Below are 26,125 nucleotides of genomic sequence, written 5' to 3' on the forward strand. Positions count from 1 at the left end.
TTTTAAAAGAATAGCTGCTATAGACACTCATGTCCAACTCTTGGTGTGTGGAAGGTAAATGTCTGTTTTTTAATCCTCACCCAAGGACATGTTCATTGACTTTAGAGAGAGGAAGGGAGAAACATCAATTTGTTGTTCCACTTATCCATGCATTCATTGGTTGGTTCTGGCTAAATGCCCTGACCAGGGATTGAATCCAACAACCTTGGTGCAGGAGGGCAATGCTACAACCAACTGAGCAATCCGTCAGGGCATCATGTGTAATGTTTAAGAAATTTCCAAGGTTCTCTAAAGGCCACTTTGGAGAGTTCTGGTGAACTACATCCTCATCCATGTGGCAACTTGTTTTAACTGTAGCCACTGTAATGACGGTGTGCAACTGTCTCACTGTGGCTTTCCCTAGTGATTACATATCCTTTCCCAGGCTTATGTAGTATTTATTCAAATCTTTGGCCTGGCTCAGGCTTATCAATTTTATTCATCTTAAAAGAATTAATTAGCTTTTGGCTTCATGGATTGTCCATATTTAAAATTGTTTCTCATTAATGTTCGCTTTTATCTTATTACTAGAGGCCAGGTGCATGAAATTCGTGCACGGGGGCAGGGGGTGTCCCTCTCCAACTTGGGACCATCAAGTGATGTCTGACTGCCCGTTTAGGCCTGATCCCCAGTAGGAGGGTGTGCAGGAGGCAGCTGATCGATGTTTCTCTCTCATCAATGTCCGACTGCCAATGACCTGCCTCTCTGCCAGCAAACCTGCCTGGGAGGGCCAGGGACGCTTCTCCTCTGTTCGCCGCCTGGAAAACGCCCCTCCGCTTTCAACAGGGTTCACACATCACCGACCAGCTCAGACTCCTCTCGTCCGTCCTCCTCCTGCTCCCCAGCATGTCAGAGCTTCTCCCAGGAGACCTGTCTCTCCTGATGAACTTGACTGTAAACTCCTTGAGAACACAAACATGGTCCCAATCACATTCCTTCTACTAACACCTTCCATAGCATCACTCAGAGGCAGGCAATGTCCACAGAATGGACAAGCAGAAGACTCTCCTTGGGCTTATCATCCATCACTCCCAGTGGTTCTCAAAGCGATGGCCTCAGACAGGAAAAGGCTGCCTGCCTGACACAGGAGCCACTGAGCTGCCCACCAGGGCGCCGTGAGCAAGAAGGCCCCGAAATCCCACGTGGACTGCACAGTTCCGTGGCTGCACTGCCACTCCTTCAAAAGTGACCTTGGCCTCTTGGGGAACTCCTACGACCAATAGCTAAGGGAGAAAACGCTGAGTCTGCTTACAGATGGTGCTCACGGATGCGCTGGCCCAGTCAGCAGCAGGTGGCTGCAGCCCGACCCTGCACTCAGGTGGCCCGCGGCCGCGTGGGGAAGGGAAAGCCAACCTGGAGTGGAAGTCTGGAAAGTCCCCTTGGCTGTCCCCGTCAGGAGGAGAGATGGCCGCAGATGCAGAGCTAACCAATTCTCTGAGAGAGCCAGTGTTTGCTGGGTGGTCGGGAATGTGGAAAGAATTGTCAGGGGCAGTTAGTGGCAGAGATCTAGAGCAGGAATCTGAGGTGGCACCAGATGCAAGGATACCTGTGTTTCACGTGAACGCTCAACAGTGACATCTGCTGCAGAAGCAGCTGCCAACGACTGGTGGACAAGATGGCCTGCATGCGGATGTCTCAGCCTCTTTCCCCACCGCTTACTCCAGGGCTGCCACCTGAGCTGCCCGTGGATGCCCTGAACTTCCACTAGAGCATTCAGGGCTGTGCACTGCTAGGCACCTGCAGGGCACAGCTTCTCCGGGGGTTTGGCATTGTGTGCTTTCTCCAGCTCTGAACTCAGGAAGCAGCAACATAACCAGGAGCCCCAAGGAGCCCAGAGCTGTGCCTCCACCTACGTCACAGCTTCCTGCACCCTCCCCAGCCCCACACTGCCCACACCAGGGTGGCACACTCACGTCAATGGGTATGACAGTTCCTGACACAGAGTAAGTGCTCTATAATTGCCAACTAATGCTCAGACATATTAACAATTGGTTTTGGCAGAGCCGTTCAGCAGCGATTGCTTACGCTGTAAATTAATCAGCTTAACAATAACCCACAACCTTCGGACCAACTTACGCTGTAAATTAATGCCAAAATAACTGGATAAACTAATGTCTGGGCCCTTCCCTGTTTAAGTCCTGGGCTGCTGCCCAGCTCTCCTAACACGCACAGTCCCTGGAGAGCAGAAACCACACCCAGGACCGCCGGACAACCTGGCCACGCCACGCAGCACATAGCGGGTTATGCGTGCTCTCAACGTCACGATCCATTTCCAGTACGTGCCCAGGCACCAAAACCCTCAGGAACGTGCACACTGGAGAAATGTGCATTCTTTAAGCTTTTTCTTCTGGAAGTGCAAGCTCCTCACACAAGACACCCTTTGGTGGTTCTGGTCACCACACCGTTGGTCCGACCCCCACGGGCAGACTGCTGGTTTCCTGGGCGCCACCCTGCATCCTCGCTCAGGGGCGGTCCGGGAGCACACTCTCCCGAAGCTCGCTCCCGTTCGCTGGTTCTGTTCCCAGGGAGACGTGCTGCCGTGCTCACTCCCGTCCCCTCGGTGGCTAGGTCAGAGCTCTCTAACCCAGGGCCTAGGCCCGCGATCGGCAAGCTGCGGCTCGCGAGCCACATGCGGCTCTTTGGCCCCTTGAGTGTGGCTCTTCCACAAAATACCACGGCCTGAGTCTATTTTGAAGAAGTAGCGTTACAAGAAGTCTAAGTTTAAAAAATCTGGCTCTCAAAAGAAGTTTCAATCGTTGTACTGTTGATATCTGGCTCTGTGGACGAATGAGTTTGCCGACCACTGGCCTAGGCCAAAGAGCAGTGCACACATTGAAGGGGTGGGGAGTAGGATTAGGCCTATTATCTACCCAAATAACTCTGGTAAACAAAATTCACTGATGAACTAATGTTGCTTCTGATTTAATGTTGTATAATTAATGCAAAATGATTATGTAATAAAAGATGCTGTGCATGTAATATTAACTTAAAATTCCTTTGCTCCAAATTTATTTAAGGCCATTTAGATGTAAACATTAATACTCAAGAGAGGTACCACCTGGCTGATGTTGCTCAGTGGGTGAGCACTGACCCTTGAACCAGGAGATCACAGTTCGATTCCCTTTAAGGGCACAGGCCTGGATTTCAGGCTCCATCCCCAGTAAGGGGGCGTGCTTCCCCAGTAAGGGGGCGTGCAGGAGGCAGCTGATCAAGGACACTCTCTCATCACTGATGTTTCTACCACTTTGTCTCTCTACCTTCCTCTCCCTAAAATCGGTAACAAGTGTAAGAGGTTGCAGCTCCTGAATGTTAGAGAACCGTAAGGCCTGTTCTTGGCCTGTTCTTACACTGCGCTCTCCTCCAACCTCATCTACCGCCATCATAGCACACAGCTCCCAGAAGTGGTTTGGGGCTCAGCTGCGATGCCTCAGGCGCTCACCATGTCCAAAACCAAGCTGACACGGTGGGCCTCCACCTCCCGGCAGGCCCATGCGGACTGTGCCCCGCTGCCGCAGGGGGGGAAGGTCTTGCTCCTGTTAAGACTCCCCGCCCCTTTCTCACATCCATGAGCAGGAACAAGGCCAATGGGTCTGCCCCACACCTGACACCAGGCCCCCACCTAGTCCTCCTGCTTCAGCTCCGCCCCTCCCACCCACAAAGTATCTGGAGTAGTTCTTTTTTTTTTTTTTTTTAAATATATTTTATTGATTTTTAACAGAGAGGAAGAGAGAGGGATAGAGAGTTAGAAACATTGATGAGAGAGAATAATCGATGAGAGAGAATGCGCCCGCAACCAAGGTACATGCCCTCGACCGGAATCGAATCTGGGACCTTGCAGTCCGCAGGTCGACGCTCTATCCACTGAGCCAAACCGGTTTCGGCTGGAGTAATTCTTTCTGAAACTAAGCCATAGCTTATCCTTCTCCTGCTCCAAACCCTCCCATGTTCTCATCTAACAGAATCTGAACCAGCACTGTCAGAACAACAGGCAGGGCCCTCCTCTGTCCAGGACAGAGCCTGGGGAGCAGGCCCTCGGGGGACGCCGGGAAAACGGGGCACATGCCGGGCAGTCAGCGCCACGTGGAGTGTGGAGTGCATGAGGAAGAAAGGAGGGCCACGCCCCACACCCTTTAGCAACAAGCAAATACCTGCAAGGGCTTCGGAAACCCAGGCTCACACACAGCCAACCACCAAGCCTGGGAGAGGGGCACATTCGGAAGGAGGGGAGAGGATGAGCAGAAACCAAGTAGAGAAGAGGAAAGGAACGGGCCTACCGGACGCTGAGCGCGCTGTGAACTGGGAGCACTTGGTCCTAAACAAGTGTGACCCCAAGATAGGACCTGTCCCCTAGAGCCAGCCCTCGGTCCTGTCCCCATCACAGAGGAAACCGTTTCTGAAGTCAGACTCCTAAGGATCAAATTCAACCCATGGAGCTTAGATGTGTGCCCTTCTCTCCGCCGCCACCATCACTGTCACCTCTCCTGGGCATGAGGAGCCTTCCCCCTCCCCCCTCCCCCTTTGCTCCAAATTTATTTAAGGCCATTTAGATGTAAACATTAATACTCAAGAGAGGTACCACCTGGCTGATGTTGCTCAGTGGGTGAGCACTGACCCTTGAACCAGGAGATCACAGTTCGATTCCCTTTAAGGGCACAGGCCTGGATTTCACTCCAGAGCACAGACGGAGGGCAGGAAGGAGAAGGGCACTGACAGGGCACTTCTTCCCTCCCCCTGTCCACTGTTACTCTGCAAGCCCTCCTCCTTCCCACGACCAGAGGGGGCTGCCTGCTATTCACAGCCCTCCTCTGTCAACAAGTGCTGAGGTCCCCGCCGGGACCACCCCTTCCTCCAGGCCCCGGTCCGCACACCAGGCTGGCCTGGCACATGCTCCCCTCCTCCCTGGCCTGCTGACAGCTCCAACCACAGGCGTGGCCAGGCCAGCCTGCAACCTTTGATCCATCTAATCCCTCATTTTACAAATCAGACCACAGAGGTTCGCCCAGGCCGCACGCCCCATCCTGGCCAGGCTGGGAAAGCGCCCAGCAGGTCCCCATCCATCCTCTGACAATCTGGTTTCCAGCAGGTGCCGTGTAGGATCTCATTTAGGGAGGAAGGGGATTAGAGAAAAAGCTTGAAATGTTATTTTGGGCTTAACCTTGAGCTGACTTTTTTTTTATTTTTAATATATTTTATTGATTTTTTTTTTTTTGCCCCCCTCCCTCCCTCCCGTACATACCCTCCCTCCCCAGAGTTTTATGTCCATTGGTTGTACCTTGAGCTGACTTTTGATGTCCTGGCTAAGACTTAGAGTGGCAAACAAAGTTCTGACCTGATCTAGACTCACTCCTCCAAGACATCTGTAAGAAGGAAGGGGGTTCTCCCCGAAGCCATGGCCACCTCCCAGTGCGCAGGGCGCTCTCTCACAGAGGGCCCTGACCGGAGGGTGTGCACCTCCAAACCTGCCTCCCTCCCGCCTCAGAGGGACCTCCGCCCCCGGGCACAGCACGGCCGAGCATGGCGAAGCCATAAAACCCCATTGGGCCCACCTGAGAAACGTGAACCAAAACCCAAAGCAAGTCATCACCGCTGTCGGGAGGAAGAGCTGGGCCTGGAGGGCGGGCAGCCAGAGAGGCCGGCAGCCGCCACGGCCAAAGGCAGGCCACGGGCTCGGCACCTGCTCGGGGCACGTCTCGGCACTTACCCTGAGGCCTCCCGCTCTCAAAGTCAAAAGACCCCGGCTCACTCCAGAGCACAGACGGAGGGCAGGAAGGAGAAGGGCACTGACAGGGCACTTAGTGAGAATAAGCAAGGCACCTATTTCTCCCCTTGGAGCTCCCCCTCCACCTGGAAGCACAGGTGCCCCCGGGGAGCGACACACTCGCCCTCCTGCAGGCAGCACAGAAGCTCCAGGCCACCCCCCACACCTGCTCCAGGAAGGAGCCGGGGATGCGCACACAGCCTCACCCCTGCATGTCAGCATGGGGCTGAGCCGCGAGGGAGAAAGTTCAACTACGACCCTCACACAGAGGCCGAGGAGCCACTACTGCTGGACACATACTGAAGGAGTCACACAGGTGCCCAAGAACATGTCTCTTCCCCAGTTCACGGCACCTCAGGAACAGGGTAAAGGGGATGAAGGGGAAATGGTGTTTGGCTTATTTTATTTTTTAAATATATTTTATTGATTTTTTACAGAGAGGAAGGGAGAGGGATAGAAAGATAGAAACATCGATGAGAGAGAATCATCGATCAGCTGCCTCCTGCACACCCCCTACTGGGGATGTGCCCACAACCAAGGCACATGCCCTTGACCGGAATCGAACCTGGGACCCTCGAGTCCACAGGCCAACGCTCTAACCACTGAACCAAACCAGTTTCAGCTATTTTTATTTTTTAAAAATATATTTTATTGGTATTTTACAGAGAGGGAGAAGGATAGAGTCAGAAACATCGATGAGAGAGAATAGTTGCGGGCACATCCCCATTGAGGGAAGGGGGTGTGCGGGATGTGCCCGCAACCAAGGCACATGCCCCTGACCAGAATCGAACCTGGGACCCTCCAGTCCGCAGGCCAATGCTTTATCCACTGAGCCAAACCGGCCAGGGCATAGTTTGGCTTATTTTGATGTCTCTGATCATGTCATCAAAGCTTTTGAAGGAGACTCACAGAGCTACGCCTTCAGCTCAGAACGACTCGGAACTCAGAGCTGGAAAACCCGCAGCGGCTCCCATGATGCCCTGCTCCCTCTCCAGTGGGAAAGCCAAGCACCTCAATCCTGCAGGGCCGGGAAGAACGAGGCGCCGTGTCCAGCCTCGCAGACAGCACCCAGGGTTCCACAGGCACTGCTGCCTGACCACCCAGACCCCCGGTCCCCAAGAACTGCTCGGCTACCGAGCGCGGCCACATTTCAGAGGACAGTCAACAGACAAGCGGAAGTCACGCTTTAAGTTTCTGTTACTTAAGCCATTGCTGGAATATCTCTGAATCACCCAGCATCTGAGCTGGGAGTGCAACCCCACTTTCGGGCGCAGTCAGATTATGCTCACCATCCCAACCTGACAATGCTAGCATTCTGAGAATGAACATCTGGATCCCAGGACCACCTACAAAGGTGTGACTCTGACCAGAGTCTACAGAATCTATATATAATAAGGCTAAGTGACGCCCTGGCTGGTTTGGCTCAGTGGATAGAGCACTGGCCTATGGACTGAAGGGTCCCAGGTTCGATTCCAGTCAAGGGCATGTACCTTGGTTGCGGGTACATCCCCAGTAGGGGGTGTGCAAGAGGCAGCTGATCAATGTTTCTCTCTCATCCTATGTTTCTAACTCTCCCTTTCCTTTTTTCTCTGTAAAAAATCAGTAAAACGTATTTTTTAAAAAAGGCTAAGTGACCATTGGACCGTCCAGTACATATGACAAGCACTAGCAATTTAAAAATAAACGTTGACTCGCACATGCGCTATACATATAAAGCTCTCACTGGCACCAATCACACATGATGCCAGAATGTACCTGAAGACCAATTATTGGCACAAGGTACCTCTGAAGCTGAAAGAAAGCAGCACTGTCAAGAGAATATGTCTGAAGACCAACTACTGGCACAAAAGATTGCAACCTAACACAATCAAAGCCGAAGTATATTAACAGGACCTGCAGAAGGAGAGATTGTTCTGATTCCAAGAATTGATTTGTCCCCGTCTGACACTAGCCTCCCATTTAAATTAATTCGTAGGCAGCTTTCGCTGCCTGACCACCCAGAATCCCCGGTCCCCAAGAACTGCTCGGCTACCGAGAGCGGCCACAATTTCAGAGGACAGTCAACAGACAATTGGAAGTCACGCTTTAAGCTTCTGTTACTAAGCCAACCTTGGAATAACACAGCGTACCTCTGAAGCTGAAAGAAAGCAGCACTGTCAACAGAATATGTATGAAGACCAACTACTGGCACAAAAGACTGCAACCTAACACAATCAAATGCCAGCATTTGCCACGACTATCAGTAAATGACAAGGACACACTCCAGACAGAGTAGGAACATTCCCACCTGAACCCGTTTTCGGACATGGTCAGTTATATGTTGCTTTCTCTCGAGTTCAAAGAGCGTGCGACGTTAAAGTTGTAAATACTTCGTTACCAGGGAAATTAGTCACGCACTATGAGAGTGATTTTACTCTTACTGTGGTGTACAGGGAGATATTAGAGTAAGTTTAATCAATTTATCAGTCATTGTTTTTATCAATGTTGTTTTTATATCATGTATTTGTTACTTTTATATCATGTCTTTTTGTTTTTATATCAAGTTGTTATTGTTTACTTATTTATCAACGAGAGGCCCAATGCATGAAATTCGTGCATGGGTAGGGTCACTAGGCCTGGCTGGCAATCAGTGCCAATCTGTGGGGTGACAGGTGGGGTGAACGTGGCCCTTCGCTGGCACCCGCTTGGCTGGCCTGGTGCTGCCCACTCACCAGCCTCACGCCCTGCTGCCCTGAGTCACCTCCCTCTGCAACCAGTGGGGCAATTGCACCCCCTTTCCCCCCCGCTGGCACCCACCTTGGCTGGCCTGGGCCTGTGGGAAGCTCCTGCATTGAGCTTCAGTGCATCGTTCCACCGTTTGGCCGATTTGAATATTAAGCTTTTATTATGTAGGATTTGTATATTATTTACATATACGTTTTACTAATTTTCTTTCATCTCTGACACTTCTATTATAAAGGGTGAATAGCAATATTAAAATAATTTGTATTTTAACATATATTATATATTGTGACATGTATACTATTCTGACATGTAATTTTTTGCAGCAATGTCAAATCTTTCTTCTAATTAATTTCCTTTTAATGTGCACAGGCCACTAGGCTTCTATGTATATAAAAGGCTAAGTGACTGTCTGACCATCCAGTAGGTATGATGCGCACTGACCACCAGGGGTCAGACGCTCAACACAGGAGCTGCCGAGCTGTGGTGCCTTGGCGGCAGCGGTTCTCGGGTGATGCACTCAGAACCAGAGGAAGGAGCCCGATTCCTGCAGGGCCGCATAACTCCCCCTTCGCCATGGGTTATGTTGTTGCTGGGACACTGCTGGCCCCAAAAATAAAGTAATTCTTCTAGTTAATTTCCTCTCTGTGCAAGAATCCATGCACCAGGACACTAGTATTTTACATAATATTCTACATAACAATTAGGTCCCTTATTTTACTTTATGGAAATTTGCTAAAATTAAAAACTGAGTGTTGCCGAAACCGGTTTGGCTTAGTGGTAGAGCGTCGGTCTGCGGACTGAGGGGTCCCAGGTTCGATTCTGGTCAGGAGCATGTGCTTTGGTTGCGGGCATGTTCCCAGTGGGGTGTGTGCAGGAGGCAGCTGGTCGATGTTTCTCTCTCGTCGACATTTCTAACTATCTCTCTCCCTTCCTCTCTGTAAAAAATCAATAAAATATATTTTTAAAAAAACAAAAAACTGAGTGTCATGGGCCTTGGCACCTGCTATCTCCTCAGTCTGGAACATTTTTTTTTCTTTTAATATATCGATATTTTATTGATTTTTTACAGAGAGGAAGGGAGAGAGACAGAGAGCTAGAAACGTCGATGAGAGACAAACATCGACCAGCTGCCTCTTGCACACCCCCCACCGGGGATGCACCCGCAACCAAGGTACATGCCCTTGACCGGAATCGAACCCGGGATCTTTCAGTCCGCAGACCAATGCTCTACCACTGAGCCAAACCGGTTTCGGCATCAATCTGGAACATTCTTACCCAGATGTCTACTATGCTACCTCACTGCCTGTCTCTGCCGCCCAGTAACACTGCGGAGCCATGCTCACACAGCTGGCCTCATCGCTCACCACCCCTAACTTCCAGTCTCTTCCTGCTTTATTCACTGTGCCAAGAACCACGCCAGACACATAAGTTGTTTGGAGCACAGAGTGTGCAAAAAAAAAAAAAAAAAAAAATTAATTTTAAAAAAATAAAATAATAAAATAAATTACCTTTGGACTGCTTCTGTATTACTGCTAAATAAAATCCAATTTTTAGAAAGTTTTATTCCACACAGGTGGACAGCTGATGGCTGTTAAATGAAAACGAAATGTATTTTAATAAGCTCTGCCTTTATTCGAAGTGTGTATACATTTTGGGGAACACCCTATGCATGGTGAATGAACTAGCAATTTGGTAAGGCCAGATCTCAGGTGTGCCCAGACTGAATCTTCCTCTTGGCTCTGAAGTAATTTAGGATGGCCCTAGCCAGTTTGGTGAAGTGGATAGAGCACCTGGCCGTGGACTGAAGAATCCCAGGTTCAATTCCAGTTAAGAGCATGTACCTCGGGTACAGACTCGATCTCTGGCTTTGTTTGGAGTGCATGTGGTTGTATGGGTGCATGCAGGAGGCAACCAATCAGTGTGTGTCTCTCACATCAATGTTTCTGTCCATCTCTCCCCCTTCCCTTTTACTCTCTCTAAAAATCAATGGAAAAATATCCTCGGATGAAGATTAACAAAGAGAATGCTTTAGGACATTCAACACCAGAATTCTCAGGATAAAAACTGACCAAGAGAAATAAGCTCACACCTGCATGATTATGTTTAAACTACAGGTCCAATGCATGCACCGATGGGGTCCCTCGGTCTGGCCTAAAGGGATCGGGCCAAAACCAGCTCTCCGACATCCCCATGGAGACCCAGATTGTGAGAGGGCAGTTCTCAGATGATACACCCCAATCAGACTCCCTCCTCTCTGGTGCATCACCCGAGAACCGCCACTGCCAAGTGACTGCAACTTGGCAGCTCCTGTGTTGAGCGTCTGCCCCTGGTGGTCAGTGCACCTCATAGCTACTGGCCGGTAGGTCGGCTGGTAGCTTAGGCATATATATATATATATATATATATATATATATATATATATGTATGTATGTATGTATGACTCAATAATTACCTTTGGTTGGACCTGCATTACCACCATTTGCCCACCATCCAGAACTGAAATATCATTGCTGACATGTACACATAAGGAACTGTTTGACATTGAAATTGGGTCTCAAAAGAACTGGTGGCCCAGAAAGAAGCTCACTACAGACTGATTCATATGCTTTTCAAGCATTACGATTATTGCTTGTCTCATTTTTTATTCTTTTAAGTATATTTCCAGTAGGACATGATCTCACTCATCTGGGGGAAATGGTGAACACCATAGACTGATGAACAAGAACAGACCCAGAGACAAGGAGCCATGGGTCAGACTGCTGGACCTCAGAGGGAGGGTGGGGATAAAAGGGAGAGATCAACCAAAGGACTTATGTGCACACATATGAGCCTAACAGTGGTCAAGGACAATAGGGGGGAGGCAGGAGTGGGGGGAAGTAGGGGATTGGAATGGGGGGTTGAGGACAAATATGTGATACCTTAATCAATAAAGAAATTAATTTTTTAAAAATAAAATAATAAAATAAATTACCTTTGGACTGCTTCTGTATTACTGCTAAATAAAATCCAATTTTTAGAAAGTTTTATTCCACCACTGTCAGCAACAGAATCCAATACAGTTTCTCAACCCCACACCCAGGTTTCTGATCAGCTAGCTAGCTCTTCACAAGAGTCTGAATGAGAAAGCTCAGTGTGTCAACAGATAACTAGGACAGTATGGAGACAACTTGTTTAGCTTCTGGAATGGCCTAAGACTTCGTCCTGCTCAATCCGGAGTTTGTGCCACAGGGACAGGAAGAGAGCAGTGTGAACAGACCCTCTGCCTGCACCAGAGCCAGGCCGGCTGGGCTATTACCGTATTTTTCGGACCATAAGACGCACTTTTTCTCCCCCATCTCCTCCTGCCCCCTCCCCCCCCAATCCCTTCCTTCCTCTAAGCATGTCCTCAGGTGAGGATTAAAAAAAGAAGAAGAATTTCTTTCTCAGAGGCAACCAAACAGTTCTGGCAAGGGACGAGTAACTTCTCCAAGCTGTCCCTCTGTCACCGAGAGGTGATCTGCACGGACAGGTCACCCCCTCAGGAGCCTCTAAAGAGGAGCTAAGCTCCCAGCAGGAACTTGTAGAGAATGTCTGTCTGCTCTGCTGGGCTACTTCCACCGCAGATGGGTAATTACCAAGCATTTCTAGAGGAAATAATTGGATTGCAGCAAACTATTAAATATTTGGTAATTTTACTGGATTTCAGCATAAATATAAAATTAGTAGTGGCCCAGTGCATAAATTCGTGCATACTGAAATTAGAAGAAATATTTTAATATCACTATTTGCCCTTTTTCTATAATAGAAGTGTCAACCAAATTCACAATCGACAATGACAGATGGAAACAACATGCGTGTGATTGGCACCAGTGAGAGTTTTATATGTATTGATGCTACTTAGCCTTTTATAGATATAGAATAAACTTGTTTAATTAGACCTACTTTCTGATGTAGCTAAACTTTTTCAAGCCCAGTGAAGCATCCCAACTTCTCTTTCAGTAATTATCATGAGTAAGTATCAACATGAAGCAGACTATTACTGTAGATCACACAGGGAGAAGAAAGGGTAAGACAGTTACCTGCAGCAGTGTCTGACTATATTCTGCACAGTGAGAAAACCTGAAGTACTTTTCAAGGTCCACTATTTCTTACTTCTTTTCAGTTGGGTCAAGTTTCTAAACTTTCTAAATCTCCGTTTTCTGGCTAATGAAAAGGAAACAGGATCCCACCAAGTCCCCTACCTACCCACTCCAGGACTTCTGTGAGGATCAAATGAGATGAGGCGCAAGAAAAGGCTTCACAGACATTTGGTTAAAGTGTGAAATGTTGCCGAAGCCGGTTTGGCTCAGTGGTAGAGCGTCAGTCTTCGGACTGAAGGGTCCCAGGTTCGATTCCGGGCAAGGGCATGTACATTGGTTGCAGGCACATCCCCAGTGGGGGTTGTGCAGGAGGCAGCTGATCGATGATTCTCTTTCATGATGTTTCTAACTCTCTATCTCTCTCCCTTCCTCTCTATAAAAAATCAATAAAATATATTTAAGGGGAAAAAATAATAATAATATATATATATATATTATTATTATTTTTTTAATCTCTTGAGGAGAGCTTTACAATGCCAAAAAGCAAGCCATTCTAGTTCCAAATAGAAATTCAATTAGTAATTCACCCAGGTTAGTAAGTATATTTCATAGATTCATCACATAAAAGTCCAATCTAATAAAGAGGGAATATGCTAATTGACCCTCTTGCCCACACAAAGATGGTGGCGCCCACAGCCAATAAGGGGGGAATATGCTAATTGACTGTCCCACCCTCAAAGATGGCGGCACCCACAGCCACAAGATGGAAGCACCCAGTCCCCTCAACTCCACCAGGGTAGCAGGCACGCAGCAAGCCTGGGCCCACCCCCAGAGCCTGCCTTCAGAGTCCCCAGTTCCCTTAGCCACCCAGCCGCCCAAGGCCAGCCCAAGGCTCAGACAAGCCTCGGATGGTGGCAGCTGTCCAGCTGCCCGAGGCTCAGGCAACCAGGATTGTCTGAGGCTTGTGCTGCCGGCAGTGGCAGCAGCAGAGGTGTGAGGGAGCATCGCCTTCCCCTGATCGCCAGGTTGCCTCCCACCCGAGGGCTCCTGGACTGTGAGAGGGGGCAGGCCAGGCTGAGGGACCCACCCTTCGCTACATGAATTTTCATGCACCTGGCGCCTCTAGTATAAATATAATAATTAATGAAAATTAATCAAGCAGCTCTCTATTAAGACACCCACTTCAAATAAAATTATGTAGATGGGTTAAAAGCAAAAGGATAGACAAAGATGTGCCATGCATATACTAATTAAAAGAAAGCTGGAGTGGTTGTTCATATCAGATGAAGTAAATTTCAGAGCTAAGAAAATTGCCAGAAATAAGAGGGACATAAAAATAACAAAAGAAGTCAACTTACCAAGATGGCATAACAATCTTAAATAGATATGTACCAAACAACAGAACTTCAAATTACATGAAGCAAAATCTAAACTAACTGTAAGGAGAAAACTAATTGAGCAAGTTTATTCTATATCTATAAAAGGCTAAGTAGCATCAATACATATAAAACTCTCGCTGGTACCTGTAGTCAGAGACTTCACACTCCTTTCTCAGCATTTGACCGAACTGGTACACAAAAATCAGCAAGACAGAGAACTAAAAAAATCATCACCAAGCTGAACCTGATATTCAGATAACACTCCACTCAATATACATATTGTAAGTGCACAAGTAATATTCACCAAGATAATTCATAATATTTGAAATGTTTTAAATAAATAAAATCACAGTAAGCATGTTCTCTGACCACATTGGAATTGGATTGGAACTCAGTAACAGGATGGTAACAGAAAATTAAATAACATATTTCTAAATAACCCATGAGTCAAAGAGGAGATTAAAGGGAAATTAGCTGAATGAAACGGAAAGTACAACAAACCAAGATTTGTGTGATGCCACTAAAGTATGGCTTAGAGCACATGTGTCAAACACAAGGCCCTCGGGCCAAATCCAGCCCGCCAGGCCTTGCAATGTGGCCCGCACCGCGCTGTCATCACTGCACTCCGCTGTCAGTTTATGACATTGTCAGTTTATGACTGTTAAGTAAACCATTCGGCCCGCGATTTAGGCTGGATTTTAGATTTTGGCCCCTTCTCTGATTGAGTTCGACACCCCTAGCTTAGAGGGAAGTTTGTAGCACTGAATATGTATATTAGGAAAGAAATATGGTATAAATAGTCCAAGCTTCTCACTTAAGAAATTAGGAAAAAAATCAAAATAAACATAAAGTAAGCAATAATGCAAAGGTTAAAAAAAAAAAAATCCATGAAATCATAACTAAAAATAACAGGAAGAAAAAATAATAAAACAAAATGCTGGTTCTTTAAAAAGATTAAAAACATGAAGAAACTCTGGCAAGACTGGCAGAAAAAATATAAAAATAAGACAAGCTACCAACATGAGGAATAAAAGAAGAAACCCCCTCCCCCACGTTAAAAAGATAATTAAGGACCAACACAGGCAACTGTACATACACAAATTCAACACCTTAGATGAAATGGACAATTATTTAAAAAACACAAACTACTGCCGAAACCAGTTTGGCTCAGTGGTAGAGCGTCGGTCTGCGGACTGAAAGGTCCCAGGTTTGATTCCGGTCAAGGGCATGTACGTTGGTTGCGGGCACATCCCCGGTAGGGGGTGTGCAGGAGGCGGCTGGTCGATGTTTCTCTGTCATCGACGTTTCTGGCTCTCTATCTCTCTCCCTTCCTCTCTGTAAAAAATCAATAAAATATATATTTTTTTAAAAACAAACACAAACTACTGAAGAAAGAAACAATTCCTAATTTACTTGATGAAGCCAGCACTATCCTAATATCAAAACTAAACAAGAGAAATATAGGAGAACTGCTGACACACATCTCATGAAAAAGGTGCAACAATGCTCAACAAAGTATCAGTCCAGTGAATCCAGCTATTTAGGAAGAGTAACATACGTAACCAAGGAGGGTTTGTATTCCAGGAATGCAAAGATGGTTCAATATCCACAAACCAATAATATAATCTACCACAGTAACAGTATAAAGATGACAGATAATATGATCATATCAGTGAATTACTAAAGATTTGACAAAATCCAACATCCATAAACAAAACTCTCAGCAAATTAAAAACAGAAAAGAACTTGGTTATCCTGACAATGGGTAGCTACAAAATGTCTACAGCAGGCACCATACTTCCTGGTGAAAGACAGAACGCTTCCCCTCAAACCAGGAACAAGGAAACTGTACTAAAGCCTAGTCAATATAATAATCAAACAAGAAAAAAAAAATCACTATTCACAGACAATATGATTATCTACAAAGAAATCCAAATGAATCCACATCCCACCCCCAGGATATATGATTTTAGCAAGATAAAGGGATAGGAGGTGAACACACAAAATTATATTCCTATATACTAGCCATAAATAATGTAAACTTCAAAAAAATCCTTTACAAAAGTTGGAAGAAAAAAAAAAAGGAAACCCTTATGTATAAACCTAACAAAATATGGACAGGATCTCTATGCTGAAAATTACAAAACACTGAAAGAAATCAAAGATGTCAAATATATCTCAATTTTAAAAAAGAAAGAAAGAAACCAAAGCCCTGGCCAGTATGCGCACTGGTTGGAGCATTAGCCCTAGCACTGAAGGGTCACAGGTTTGAGTCCTTGGATAGGGCATATACCTGGGTTGCAGGTTCAATCCCTGACCCTGGCCAGGGTCCCTGCAGGAGGCAATCAATTGATGTTTTTGTCACATCAATGTTTCTCTCTCTCTCCCTCCTCTACCTCCGCCCTCCCTCCCATTCTCTCTAAAAATCAATGGGAAAAATATCTTCAGGTGAGGATTAACAACAAAAAGACATTGAAGATGACTAACTATATACATACTATAATACATTCATGCGGTGGAAGAGTCAACAAAGTAAATACATGTCAATTTTCTACCAAATTGATCTACAGATTGATGGCTATACTAATTAAAACCCAGAATTATTATTAGTAGATATAGGCAAGGTGGTTCTAAAATGTATGGAAAAGCAAAACAATAAATAGCCAAAACAATGTTTTTAAGTGTGAGGAATCACTTGTCCAAACTTAAGACTTCTAGTAATTAAGACAGTACTGTGTCAAACACAAGGCCCGCGGGCCAAATCCAGCCCGCCAGGCCTTGCAATGTGGCCCGCACCGCGCTGTCATCACTGCACTCCGCTGTCAGTTTATGACATTGTCAGTTTATGACTGTTAAGTAAACCATTCGGCCCGCGATTTAGGCTGGATTTTAGATTTTGGCCCCTTCTCTGATTGAGTTCGACACCCCTAGTCTAGGCAATGGGATAGTTCCACAGAACAATGGAACAGAATTCAGAGTTCAGACATAACCCGCACAAATACAGCTACTTGATTTTTTACAAAGGTGAAAAGTCAACTTAATGGATAAAGGATATTCTTTCAACAAATGGGTTTGAAACAACATGACACCCATATATAGATATTTTAAAGATCCCTACCTGAATCTGATACTTTACACAAAATTAATTCAAAAAGAATCACAGATCTAAATGTAAAACTATTCAATTTTTAGAAGACATAACCTGAGGTTTTATAAAACGCAGAATTCTTAACGTGATACCAAAAAGTATGATCCATAAAAGAAAAAAACTGTTAAGTTGAAATTTAAAATTATTGTTTTTCTTTGCAAAAACAGTTAACAGGATAAAAAGATAAGTTACGAACTGGAAGAACTGTTTCAATTCACATATCTGACAAAGGACTCATGTCCAATTTATAAAGAACTCTCAAAACGAAAAAGAAAACCACCTGCTTTAAAATAAGGAAAGTCTGGCCAGCCGGGCTGGCTCAGTTGGTTGAACGCTGTCCTGAGCACTAAAAGGTTGTCCTTTGAGTACCAGTCAGGCACAAACTTGAGCTGCGGTTTCAATGTTCAGGGAATATGGAAGGCAACTGATGTTTCTCTCTCCCTCTCTAAGCATGTCTTCCAATGAGGATTTCCTTTTTAAATAAACCAAGTCTTAAATAAACACTTTGTCCTAGAACAGTAGTCGTCAAACTCATTAGTCAACAGAGAGGCAAACGGCGGCTCCTGAGCCGCATGTGGCTCACAAGCCTGTTTGCCGATCACTGTCCTAGAAGATACAAGAATGTCAAATAACCAAATAAACACATGAAAAGTGTTCACTAGCCTATCTAATAAAAGAGTAATATGCAAATTGACTGTACCTCTGCTACAGCCACATCCACCAGCCATGCCCACCAGCCAATCAGAAGTGAGTATGCAAATAAACCCAACCAAATTGGCTGCAACCCCAGAGATCAGGAGGGAGGCTTGGGTTTCCCCAGCAATGGAGAAAGCCAAGCTTCTGAAGCCCTGGCCTGCCTTGGCCTCCCTCAGGCTACAAAGTTTCAATTGTAGAAGATACATAAATCCCAACAGAAATGGCTATGGACACAGAGCGATCAGGAGGCTTGGCTCCATTCAAGCCTACAAAGTTTCAATTGTAGAAGATAAATAAACCCCAGATATCAGGGCCTCCACTTGGGTTGGGCGGTGTGGCTGGCCTGCAAACCACTACAGGCCCCTTGCCCAGGCCACCCCATGTCCCAAGGGAACCCCCACCCTGATCTGGGACACTCTTCAGGGCAAACCAGCTGGCCCCCACCCATGCACCAGGCCTCTATCCTATCTAATAAAAGAGTAAGCTGAAACCAGTTTGGGTCAGTGGATAGAGCGCCGGCCTGCAGACTGAAAGGTCCCAGTTCGATTCCGGTCAAGGGCATGTACCTTGGTTGCAGGCATATCCCCAGTAGGGGGTGTGCAAGAGGCAGATGATAGATGATTCACTCTCATCAATGTTTCTAACTCTCTATCCCTCTCTCTTTCTTTCTGTAAAAAATCAATAAAATATATATTTTTTAAAAAAAGAGTAATATGCAGATTGACCATCACTCCACCACACAAGATGGCTGCCCCCATGTGGTCAAAGATCCTGCCCCCATGTGGACACAAGATGACCACCACAAGATGGCCAGCAGGGGAGGGCAGTTGTGAGGGACCAGGCCTGCAAGGGAGGGCAGTTGGGGGCAATCAAGCCTACAGGGGAAGGCAGTTAGGGGTGACCAGGCCACCAGAGGAGTGAAGTTGGGGGTGACTGGGCCTGCAGGAAAGGGCAGTTGGGGGGGACCCAGGCCTGCAGTGGAGAGCAGTTGGGGGGGACCTGCAGAGGAGGGCAGTTAGGGGTGATCAGGCCTGCAGGGGACAGCAGGTTAGGGGTGAACAGGCTGGCAAGGGAGCAGTTAGGCATCAATCAGGCTGGCAGGAGAGTGGATAGGGGGTGATCAGGCTGGCAGGCAGAAGTGGTTAGGGGCAATCAGAAAGGCAGGCAGGGAAGCAGTTGGGAGCCAGCAGTCCTGTATTGTGAGGATGCCCCACCAGGATTGGGCCTAAAAGGGCAGTTAGACATCCCTTGAGGGGTCCCAGATTGGAGAGGGTGCAGGCTGGGCTGAGGGACACCCCCTCCCTCTGTGCATGAATTTCGTGCACCGGGCCTCTAGTCAATTATAAATAGGGAAATACAAATTAAAACCACAATGCCACTGCACACATATTAATTCAACTGGTTCCAATAACAACCACTGCCGACACCAAGTGTTACAAGGATGCAGAGAAGCCAGAACTCACACTTTGCGGGTGGAAGTCACAGCGGTAAGTCGCTCATAGGTTTCTTACGCTTCCACATAACCGAGCTTGCACTGCCTGGGAATATGCCACCCAGGAATGGAAATTCACGGTCACACAAAACCTGGGCACAGGTGTTTATCGGAGCGGTTCACTATCACCAAAAGGTGGGAAGAATCCCAATGACTACCACAGGAGAACGGATAAACTGCATGTTCACACAGCGGAATGCTTCTCGGCAGTGAAAAGGAGCATGCCACAGATGCATGCAACAAATGAACCACGAAGTGACTGTGCTGTGTGAAATAACCAGCCTCAAAAACGACATACACATGATCCCATTTGTGTCTTCTCTGAAAGGCAAACGCATAGTAACAAAGTACTGGCTGGCAAGAATTTAGGGATGGGAAGAGTTTAAAGGTACAGGAGGCATGAGGGAGCCTCTGAGGGTAGTGGATACTTAAACCCATGAGTTTAAATCCACAGCACTGTACAATTTCAAATATCAGTTATTACATGTTAATTTAATTAGCATACAATAAAACCAGTAAAAAGTTGTCCTACAGCATAAAGTCAAACTAAACGTATACTTAGCTACTCCCTCCGGACTAAGAGGAGGCTCACGTCCATCACAGGCCACGTACAGGGCTTCACAGCAGCTTGATTCGATTCCGCCTTAAAATAACTCGACCTCGTCAAAACCAGTGTGGCTCAGTGGATAGAGCATGGGCCTGCGGACTGAAGGGTCCCAGGTTCGATTCCGGTCAGAGGCTTGTACCTTGGTTGCGGGCACATCCCCAATGAGGGGTGTGCAGGAGGCGGCTGATCAATGATTCTCTCTCAATGATGTTTCTAACTCTCTATCCCTCTCTCTTCCTCTCTGTAAAAAAATCAATAAAATATATTAAAATATATATATATATATCAAATATAAAATATAAGGAGTCCTCACCACTAGCAGTGTGAGAGGGATAAACTGAAAACCCACATGACGGAAAACGGCGCCGTGAACCACAGCACCATGACGCATGGCTCCATCAAGAACACGGACACGCCGAAACCGGTGTGGCTCAGTGGATAGAGCGTCGGCCTGCGGACTGAAGGGTCCTGGGTTCGATTCCGGTCAAGGGCATGTACCTTGATTGCGGGCACATCCCCAGTGGGGGGTGTGCAAGAGGCAGCTGATCGATGATTCTGTCTCATCGATGTTTCTAACTCTCTATCCCTCTCTCTTCCTCTCTGTAAAAAATCAATAAAACATATTAAAAAAAAAAAAAAGACACGGACACGTTTCAGCGGTGGTGCTCAGCAGGCCTGAGGCCTTCTATGTGAAATTTAAATACAGGCTAACCATGTGGGAATAACGGCGGGTGCCTATGAGAGGGAGCTGGGGGTGCTGGGGCTCTAGGAACAGCCTGTGCTGGTACAGTGGTCAGTGGGTGAACAGACACACAGAACACCATCACAGGCGCCCTCTGCAGCTGTACAATTCCTCATCGCAGTGAAAGCACAGAAGCTTTCTTTCTAGCTCTTTCTCTGACCTCTCCTCAGATCACTAAGGCCAATATGAACTAGAGGTGTGACTGAACCTCGTTTTCTCATGGGAGCAATTTCTGCAGCACAGAAAGGGCCTCTAAGTGAACCCCAAGATCCATGACTGCACCATAGATACACTGTTCGATGGCTTTTAAGCATTATTAACATTATCTCCATCTTGCCATCTTTTCCGCAATGAAAAAGAACCTGTGTTATTACAAATGCCCCTACACTAACAGGTTTCTCTGGCTTCAAAACTTTATATTGCTATTTTAAAATGTACTCCATCCCTACCCCAAATGGCTTCCTTTTATAAATCTCTAACAGCATTACAAAAATAGCCCTTAATTCCTAGTTGAACCCTCCATGAGTGTAAATTATATGTAATTTGATATTCCAACAGATAGTGACATGAGTCAATTTCTATAATAGAGAAATTCAGATTTTTGTAAATATGCATATGACTTAATTTTGCACACCCATTCAGAAAACAATCCTAATGGTCTAAATGTTTTCATAAAATACCTATATGTTTAACTGTTAAAACATAGAAATAGCCAAATTAGTTTTATTTGAAGAAGAAAAACTTTTGGTAATACAGGTTTGTGAAAGCATCATTCACTTTTTTGCTCTGTAAGTAATGTTCACTGTAGAAAAGTCTTAAAGCTTGAGTCTTTTTTGAAAAAAAATTTTTTTATTGATTTCAGAGAGGAAAGGAAAGGAGAGGAGAGAAACATCAATGATGAGAATCATTGGTCAGCTGCCTCCCGGACGCCCCCCACTGGGCAATCCCAGCATGTGCTCTTAAGCAGGATCAAACCCAGGACCCTTGTCCACACGTCTACACTCTGTCCACTGAGCCAAAAAAGTTAGGGCTAAAGCTTGAGTCTTAAATGATGTGCAAAATGGAAAAAAGGCCATCAAAATTTCCACTGCAAACATTTTGATGTATATCCTATCAGACTTTCCTATGCAAACACGCAAACACGCAAACACACACACACACACACACACACACACACACATATTTTTAAAAAATGGGTCCAGCGGTTCAGTGGTTGAGCGTCAACCCATGCGCCAGGAGGTGGCAGGTTCATGCCTGGGTTTCGGGTTTGATTCCCAGGAGGGGGAGTGCAGGAGGCAGCTGTTCCATGTCTCTCTCTCTCTCTCCCCCCGCCCCTTTCTCCCCTCCCTCCTCTTTCCAAAATCAATAAAAACATTTTTTTTTTTTTTTTTAATAAAATGGGTCCAGCTCTGGCCGGTTTTGATCAGTGGTTAGAGCTTCGGCCTGCTGACAGAAGGGTCACGGGTTAGATTCCCAGTCAAGGGCATGTACTTGGGTTTAGGCTCTCCCTGGCACCAGGCTGTATGTGGTGCATGCAGGAGGCAACCAATTGATGTGTCTCTCTGACACAGATATTCCTCTCTCCCCAGCACTCTCTCTAAAAATCAATGGAAAAATATCCTTGGGTGAGAATAATAAAAAAATAGGTCCAGCCGGCACCGGTTTGGCTCAGTGGATAGAGCGTCGGCCTGTGGACTGAAAGGTCCCGGGTTCGATTCCAGTCAAGGGCATGTACCTTGGTTGCGGGCACATCCCCAATAGGGGGTGTGCAAGAGGCAGCTGGTCGATGATTCTCTCTCATCGATGTTTCTCTCTATCCCTCTCTCTTCCTCTCTATAAAAAAATCAATAAAATATATATTTTTTTAAAAATAGGTCCATAAACTTTTCTATTTTGTAAGCTGCATAGCTGCATTCTTCACTTAATACAACATGAATACTATAAAAATTACATTTTAAAATAGAAATACAAAATAGTAAGATATATTCATGACATCCTTCATCCACCAACTTCCCATTTGGGGACACCCCTTTGTTGTCACATTTGTATAAATTACCCACAAGGCAGTTAGCATAGACCTTGTCATGACCCATGTTCATGGTCTGTTTGTTTTTTTAATTGATTTGAGAGAAAGAGGGAGAGGGAAAGAGAGAAACATCAATGTGAGAGAGAAACATTGATGGGCTGCCGCCTGCAAGTCCCTTAGTGGGGATCCAGCCAGCAACCCGGGCATGTGCCATGACTGGTCAAACCTGTGACCTTTTGGTGCATGAGACAACACTCAACCAACTGAACCACACCGGCCAAGACCCACCATGTTCACAGCTTCTAACCCACATTGTTTTCCCATTCCGCAGGTATCACCCTGCAGCAAAGTCCCTAATCAAGTCTCACACAGCCTCCTGAACACCCAGGCTCATGTACGCACCCAGGGCTGGGGGCCACTGGGCCCTGTGCACGCACCTTCCCTGAGGTCACTTGTTTACTCACTCGTGTCATTACCCGGAGCTGGAGCCACATCACCTACTGAGGCAGCGCAGCTGACACCTGCCTGGGGACCCAGGGTGTGTGCCCCACGCTGTGTGCCCAGGCTTCTGTGGGAGCCAACCACAGTACACGCTACCTCACGTCTCCCTGAAGTCATCGCCCATGTGCACACACACCCTCCTCGCCTCGGCAGCAGCCTTGATGGGGTGGCCCTGGGTCTCACCCTCAGCGCTGTGTCCTGCACACAGGGGAGAGGGGCTGAGACCTCTGAGAATCAAGCCAGCCCTTCCCCTCTCACTCCTCCTGGAGACCTGCCCCGTGTCCCTGCGGGATGCGTGCAGGACCCCAGGAATGGGGGCCTGTCTGGGAAACGCAGGTTACCTGAGCTGCGCTCCCTTCTGCAAAGCAAAAGGGAGTCAGGGAAACCTAGAGGAACGGCATGGAAGGCGAGCATCAGGACCTCCGCTGCACCCCAGCCTGTCTTTTATTTAATCAGGGAAGTGGGTTCTCCCTCACCTCCAGCACCAGCCAGCGTTACCGTTTTCCTGAGGATGTGCCCGGGCGGACTCCTCCCCGCCCCCAGGGGCAGCCAGCCCGGGAACTAACCCGCGCTGCTCCTGGGCCCCAAGAACTGCTCCCGCTTTGCTCTCGGGGTTCAGGGCAAGGGCAGCCTCCGGCCAACGTGACGTCGGGGTTTGGCCCCGGGGCCTGAGCAAACGTGACGACGGCACCTACGGACGGCGCCGCGGGGCCAGGGCACGGCGGCCGGGCCGCGCACGCATCCCTCCCGCATCCGTCCCGGCGTCACCGCGCCGGCCGTCCCGGCACAATATTGTGAATCTTCCGTGAAACGATTTCTGTCTCACCCTCTGGCACAAATACTCCAGAAGGAGCCTTTTAATCGCCAATAAAACAACAGTCCTGCCAACTTTAGAGAAAACCCATTGTCTCTGGAAAGGACTGCGCCAGCGGCGTGCCCTCCGCGGAGCCCGGGCCCGCGGGCCGGGCCGGAGCATCCCCGGCGGGAGGTGCGGCGCAGGGAGTCACCTGTCACCGCCGCACGTCCCGCCCGAACACCAGCCCTCGCGCCGCCTGACCCCGAGGCCGCCGCCCGGGGCTGAGGGGCCCCGGCGCCCCCGGGAGGAGGGCGGCTTCCCCAGGCGCCGCCCGGACCCTCGCCGCGGCCGGCAGAGGCAGGGCCTGGCCACGCGCCCCGCAGCCCGGCCTGCGGAGGGGCCGTCCCCGCCACCGGACCGGCCGCGAGCGGCTTCCAGGCGAGCCCCGCGCCGGGCGGCGCCACCCGGGGCCGTGACAGCCGCGCAGGTGGGCAGCGCGGCGCCGCCCGGAAGATGCCGGCCGCGGGAAGGTGTCACGAGCCGCCGCCCGTTACCCGCGGGAGCGGCCCCGCGCCTCCCCGCCCCCGCCCCCGCCCCGCCGCTTACCTCGAAGTAGCCTCCGGGGGCGGCGCCGCCCGCGCTGAGGGGCCCGTTGGCCACCGCCGCGCCGCCCGGGGCCGCCAGGCCCGCGGCCTGGGAGCCGCGCAGCGCCGCCGCCGGGCTGGCCTTGCCGCCGCTCGCGCCGCCGTGGCCCCCGCCCGAGCCGCCGCCGCCGCCCCGCTTGTTCTTCCGGCGCTTGGCCCCTCGCTTGGTGTCGGCCGGGCTCATGGCGGGCGGCGGGCGGGGAGGGAGGGGAGGCTGTGGCGGCGGCGGAGCGCGGCGGCCGGCCGAGGGCGGGGGACGCTGCGCGGGGTCGAGGCCGGGCGGGCGGGCGGAGCCGGGCGGGCGGGAGCTGCCGGGGGGCCGCAGGGCGGGAGAAACGGCGAGTCCACCGGGCCCGGCGCCGCCGCTGACCAGAGTTAGAGTCCAATATGGCGGACACAAGGGGAAAGGGATCCCAGTTTACGTCGGGGGAGGGGGAAGGAGCGGCGGGGAGGGGGTGGGGTGTGGGCGCCCTCCCCCTCCCGCCTCACTCCGCCCTCTTGAGCGCCGCTGCTCTGGGCCTCGCACGCCCCCTCCCGCCGTTAACGTCATCCGGAGCGCAGGGCACGTCGGGAGTTGGAGTCCCCGCTTCCGCGCCGCCCCTGAGAGTGCCCTTGGAGAGGACTACTACTCCCGGCAGGCCGTGCGCTGTCCACAGCGCCGACGCCGCGAGGGGCTGAAGCGAGGGAGCGGGATGCGACGGCAACGTTGCCGCCGCGCTCCCTGCCGTCCGACCCCGCCCGCGCGCGCGGCCTTCTGGGAGTTGTAGTTGGGCGGAGGGACTGGGCCGGCGCGAGGCCGTGTCCCCAACGGCGAGAGAACTACCGGGCTGGAAGAGACGAGTTCCGCCTCTTGACAGACACCGCGACTTCCCCGCGCTGTCTGGCCCGCCGACCTGGGGCCTCAGGCCGGAGGCCCCCCGGGATGCTCGAGGCCAGCAGCCCCTGCTCTGTCCAGCCGGGAATGGCCCGGTGACCTTGGGCCAGCCCCTAGCCTGAGCGCAGGTGACGCCATGGGGACGACCGCAGCCCTCCTCGCCGGCTTGCGGGGGTTCCGGAGGGCGGCACAGAGGCCGCGGCGCGCAAAGCCGCCTCCGGTTCAGAGCCCCTGGCCCTCCCCGCACCCCGCTCCACCGTGGTCAGCGCACTGGGGGCCCGGGAGGGCCCGGCCGCCCCTCAGGCCTCGCATTCACCCACCGCCCAGGCCACGAGCCCGGCCAGACCCCCTGCCTGGACCCTCCTTACAGGGGCGCCTGACCCACCCACCCTCACAGGCCCCAGGTACTTCTCTGCCCTTAGGCCCAGACAAGAGGGTCTCACTGATCCAACCACCGAGACACAAAAGCCGTGCTTCCCCTCCTTGGTTCCGTGAGTAGCCGCAGGCCCCAGGGGCAGCAGAGCTTGGCACTGGGTGTTGGTGGGAGGGCCTCCATTTGCACCCTTTCCTGCGCCCTCCAGCCTCTGGCTCTGAGCCTGCCGAGGTCTCACCGTCCCCCCTGCCCCAGCTGCACCCTCAGC

General features: G+C 49.4%; 1 protein-coding gene across 3 annotated transcripts in view; it reads right to left on the reverse strand.

Moving 5' to 3' along the window:
• Positions 1-25,088, reverse strand: part of FAM193A (family with sequence similarity 193 member A) — a 91,609-nt gene extending 66,521 nt beyond the window's left edge. Inside the window, exon 1 of one of the 3 annotated variants that reach the window (XM_084904039.1) lies at positions 24,573-25,088. In XM_084904039.1, coding sequence (XP_084760165.1) covers positions 24,573-24,794 — 222 coding nt within the window. In that variant the 5' untranslated portion in view covers positions 24,795-25,088. The remainder of the gene's footprint in view (positions 1-24,572) is intronic. The other 2 variants (XM_084904037.1, XM_084904038.1) reach the window with 2 other exon arrangements.
• Positions 25,089-26,125: the final 1,037 nt, after the last annotated feature.

Source organism: Pipistrellus hanaki (genome assembly GCF_964339955.1).
Source record: "Pipistrellus hanaki genome assembly, chromosome: 1".
In the NCBI taxonomy this organism is placed as follows: Eukaryota; Metazoa; Chordata; class Mammalia; order Chiroptera; family Vespertilionidae; genus Pipistrellus; species Pipistrellus hanaki.